This window comes from Aplysia californica, unplaced genomic scaffold (genome assembly GCF_000002075.1).
Source record: "Aplysia californica isolate F4 #8 unplaced genomic scaffold, AplCal3.0 scaffold00382, whole genome shotgun sequence".
NCBI classification, from domain to species: Eukaryota; Metazoa; Mollusca; class Gastropoda; order Aplysiida; family Aplysiidae; genus Aplysia; species Aplysia californica.
In genome coordinates this window covers 648,066-653,280 of record NW_004797652.1, presented here as the reverse complement: position 1 = coordinate 653,280, position 5,215 = coordinate 648,066, and the positions used below count along the sequence as shown (strand labels likewise).

General features: G+C 44.2%; 1 protein-coding gene across 1 annotated transcript; it reads right to left on the bottom strand.

The window, feature by feature from the left end:
* Nucleotides 1–1,348: 1,348 nt before the first annotated feature.
* LOC101854030 (uncharacterized protein K02A2.6) lies at nucleotides 1,349–4,855 on the bottom strand (the record flags this gene model as incomplete). The annotated part of the gene is given in 1 exon segment (XM_005103629.3): nucleotides 1,349–4,855. A coding segment is annotated over 1 exon segment (2,852 nt), but the record flags the coding sequence as incomplete, so codon positions are not given.
* Nucleotides 4,856–5,215: the final 360 nt, after the last annotated feature.

Here is a 5,215-nt window from a genome sequence, read left to right as displayed (position 1 = left end):
ACTCTTGCCTCATGGGACCTAAACGGGCGAATAATAATTGGGAGGTGGACTGCCGATAAAGCGCCATTCTTTGCTTGAATTAATTTTTCTGGCTTTACTCTAGTGTTTCCTTCCTGTCTGACGCTTAGTTCACTCCTCAACAATTACCTGGCAATTCAGGATCTCTGGCATTCAGCTTTGGACGTTTAATTAACAAAACTACAAAATCACCGAAAATTACTGTATGTTGAAGGCTTCAGTTTCAATTTCAGCTTCATACTATAATTAAATCACTCTTCGGGGTAGTCCAGGGCACAAAGTTACCCGACCTTTTGCAACTTTTGCAGCGTAATCTTTTCTCTATAATTTGCATGCCTAAGAACCCATTCTGAAATAAAAATCCACAAGAACCGGGTTTCAGCTGAGGGCAATAAATATTTCCACATCATCTCTTTCATAAATGCAGACAGACAAATGTCCCGCGCTTTCATATGTGACCTCATGCAGTTGCGATCGGCGAGCACCGTACATGGCGTCACTTTTCGCCCGATTCTGTTACCTTTAGTTAGCGTGACTCAGCAGCCCGACGGAGCTCCCCGGCTCAGGGTTACGGGGTTAATGATGTTATGTTGAAGGGGCTAGCACAATAAGAAAAACACATGCGAGATCCATGAACGGGTGTTCTGAGACTTCTTTGTTTAATTGACCTACATTGCATAACACACAGGCGGGTAACACCGACTTGAAATACTAATACCGTACTTGGTGTGATAACCGTATCTAGGACACTACATCCCTCCTAGCCTTGAATGGTTACTTCGTTTAAAATAATCTTTTCCTTAGTGTGGAAGAACTGATGTACAGCAACTTCTTTAGCTATTTATTTAGTAGTTGATTGAAGGGGATGGACATCAAAGAGGCAAAATAAAACGTTTGTTAGTCGATGGACATAGAGTGGGTTTTTTGGTGTTTTTTTAAAAATAATTAGTTTTAACTTTAACAAGAGGTAGATGTACATGTGATGAAAAATACTATAGGAACATCACGATAACGAATTTCAGCGAGCTCTTGATCTTATGCTAATTTAGGTGTATAGTTCTATATTATTTTACTTACGATGAGATTGACAACAAAACATCTAGACAGCTAGTCTGAAATTAGAAATGAATAACTTAATAGAGTGAACGTGGAACGGATACATAATATGCACCAAGATTTCTCTTCTTACACTACAGATACGAAACTGTGCGAAGAATCAGAGTACACTGGACACGAGACAAAACAGAATACACTGAGTTAATGAGTATAAAATTTGTTCAACACGATTACAATGTTCATGTTTCAATTTCAGCTTGACGAATGTTCATTTGAGTTAGTCACATAGTCTTTTAGGTATCCAGGACGCTTACGGTGACGTTGTGGACGTTCAGTCGCGATTGGTTCATTGGTAGTAGTTGGGTTTTGATTGTCTGCTGTTTCATTCGAAGCTTCATTGTCCTCATCCTCCTCTTCTTCCTCTGTTGAGTTTGTAGGGTTGGACGATTTCAGAGTATCAGGCACTCTTTTGAAGAATGAAGTGTTTCTTGTCATGTTTTTGCCATTGCGACTGGCGGTGACCATTGGACCTTTCTTTGAGGTTACTTGGTACGGATCATGGTCATAGAACGATGACAGTTTGTTTTTGTAGGGTTGACGAGCGAGGACAGTGTCTCCTACTTGTATGTCGGAATTTCGGGCATGTCGACGATCGTCAGCGTACCGTTTTGCTGCCTCCTTTTTGTTGGTGTCATGTTGACGAATGTCATTGTCAGTCGTTGGTGGTTTCATGAGTGAATCTATCTGAGGTAGTTTCACTCTGATGTTGCGTTTGAACAGAGCTTCAGCTGGGCTTACACCAGTGCTGATGTGGGGGGTAGCTCGGTAATTCCTCAAAAAGTGATATAGTTCTTGTTTCCAAGGCTTGCCTTCAATGTGTGCAGACTGCACTGTTTTCTTGAGCATTCGCATGAATCTTTCAACACCACCATTGGCTTGGGGCCAGAGAGGAGTTATTCTGCGGTGTTTACATCCTAGCTGCGAAGCAAACTGTTTGAATTCGTAGCTGGAGAAGGGTGGACCATTGTCAGACTTGACGGTGTGTGGGACACCATGACGAGCGAAGATGGAGTCAAGTTTGGGGATTGTGGCTCTTGCACTGGTAGATGACAGGATTTCTACTTCTGGGAAACGTGAGTAGTCATCTATGACAACTAGTAGATAGTCACTAGAAGGGAATGGTCCACAGAAGTCGATACTAACTTCAGACCAAAGTTTCGTTGGCAAAGGAGTCATTCTTTGTGGTTCAGAATGGTGTTCTGGAATTGTTGACAGGCATGCTAGACATGATTTGACAGTGTTCTCCACTCGACGATCAATGTGGGGAAACCAAACCTTTTCACGCAGGAGTTGTTTAGTCTTAACGATGCCTTGATGTCCTTCATGAGCAATGTTGATGACATGCTGTTGCAATGATCTAGGGATAACGATTTGTGTGCCACGCAGTAAAATTGTTCCGTCTTTGTGAACAGAGAGTTCTTCACGAACAGTTTTGAAGACTTGGTAAGTGGCAGCATCTACAGTGATTTCAGGCGGCGTGTGCCAATGATCTGTTTGAACAGATTTGATGACTGCTTGGAGTGTTGGGTCGCTTTCTGATGCGCTGGCAATTTCTTCCAGAGTCATGGCTTTAGGGACTGAATGACCGGCCATGAAGTTGACGTAGTCGTCTGCGATTTTAGCCATATGACTGGAGGTCACGTTGTTTTTCTCATGAGGGTGTCTGCTGAGGAAGTCAGCTGGATTATTCGCTCCTGGCTGGTAGCGTAGGGTGAAGTCGTAAGGTTGGAGTCTGAGATTCCATCGTTCAATTCTTGCTGAGGTTCTGGATGTTGTGCTGTTGAAGATTCCTTCAAGGGGTTTGTGGTCAGAGATTACTGTGAAGTGTTGACCAAGTAAGTACAGGTTGAAATGTTCACACGCCCAGACGACGGCAAGAGCTTCTCGCTCGGTTTGAGAGTATCGTGACTCGACATCAGTCAAAGCACGACTTGCGTATGCCACTATGTGAACGTTGTTGTTGTCACGCTGTGAGAGAATGCAGCCAAGTCCAAATGGACTTGCATCAACGGTGATCTCAGTGAGGAGATTGGGGTCAAAGTAGGTCATGACTTTGTCACAGGTGATCATGTCTTTGAGTGTGTTGAACGATTTCTGGTGTTCTTCGGACCACGACCAGGGTGTATTTTTGCGTGTTAGGTCTCTGAGTGGTTTTGTGAGGTCAGCATAGTCCTTGATGAACCGAGAGACGTAGTTAGTCATGCCTAGGAAGCTGCGAACTTCCTTTTGATTCGTTGGTGCCGGCATTTCGTGGACTGCTTTGATTTTCTTGGGATCTGGAGAGACGCCGTCTCCTCCAAAGATAAATCCATAAAATTCAATGGAGTTTTTATTGAACTCGCATTTTTGTTTGTTCAGTGTGAGGTTTTTCTCCTTCAGGCGCTCAAAGACTTTCTTCAAAGAGTCGTCGTGTTCTTGTTGCGTTTTACCGTAGACCAGGATGTCGTCACTGGTGTTGAGGCAGTTGTTGATGTCGGAGAGAACTTCTGAAATGTGGTTCTGAAATATTTCTGCAGCGCTTGTGACACCGAAATTCAGTCGCTTGTATCGACGAAGGCCAATATGCGTTGAAAATGTAGTTATGTTTCTTGATTCTTGATCAAGCTCCAGTTGATGATAGCCTTGGTTGAGGTCAAGCTTGGTGAACCATTTGGCTTGATTTAAACGCATCAGAATGTCATCTAGTGTGGGCATGATATGGCGTGTTCTCTTGATTGCCTTGTTGGGAGCACGCATGTCCACACAGAGTCGAATTTCACCAGGTTTTTTGGGTTTGGGCACCACGACAATGGGAGAAATCCATGGTGTCGGACCATCCACTTTCTCGATAATGTCGAGCTGCTCTAGGCGTTGGATCTCTTCCTCCACTCTCTTTCTGAGGTGAAAGGGTATTCGGCGATGTGGTTGGGCGACAGGTTGGACTGACGGGTCCTGATGCAGTGTGACCTTGATGCCCTTTAATTTGCCGAGACCTTTAAATAGCTCTGGGGATTCACTGCAGAGACTGTTTGTTAAAGAATGAGTAGGTGTGGTTGTCGCACTGAATGCGAAATTTACAAGTTCCATGTCTTCTGCTGTTTTTGCACTTAAAAGATTGCCACATTTCGTTGATTTTTGTGAACGAACCACATGGAAGGTTGCTTGCACGGGGTGTTTCTTGTATTTTAAGGTGGACTCGAATTGTCCAATGACTTGCAGTGGTTTGTTACTGCCGTATGCAAAGAGACGTGTAGATGAGGGGGTCAGCTTGTGTGTATGGCTAAGGCTCTTGTAGGATTGCTCATTTAGAATGTTTACAGATGCTCCAGTGTCAATTAGAAAAGGGATGCTCTCTCCTGAGAGATCTAAGTTCACTTGGGGAGTCTTCTGGTTGGTTTTGACACCGAAAACGTAGTCTTCCTCTGAGGTGTCACTGCTTTCATTTAGGTTGCTGGTGACATGTTTCACATGTGCTGTGCTGTGTCGACGGTGTGTAGAAGGTTTGTTACCTGATCTACAAACTTTAGAGAAATGACCAAGTTTAGAACACGTCTTGCAGGTCTTGTCCTTTGCTGGACATCTATCACGAGGATGTCGTAATCCTCCGCACCATCCACAAGGTCTGTTCTCATGCGTTTGTTGATAGCGACGATGTGATGGCTGAGATGGGGGGTACAGGCGATGTGTGGCGGATGGGAATCTTGAAGCTTTCCCTTTTGCTGCGTGCTGCTTGCTGATATTATAGACAGTAGTAGGCAGGCTTTCTATCCGCTTCAATTTCCTGTGCTTGTTCATCTGATATCTCGAGAGCCCTTGCTGCTTTGAGCAGGTTTTGTAAATCGAGGTCATCTCGCAGAGCACGTCTGCGCAGGCGTTGCGATGTACAGCCCTGTAATATTTGAGATTTTAGTTCTCTGTCTGAGTCTTGAAAATCGCATGTGGCGGCTAGCTTTCTTAGTCTGGTGCAGAAAGAATCTATGTTCTCGCCAGCTTCTTGTCTCGCCTGTCGGAACTTGAATGTTTCATAATCAATATTTTTCTGAGGGGCAAAATGCGTTGTGAGGGACTGGCAGAGTATGTTGTATCCTGCTTCAGTGTCAGA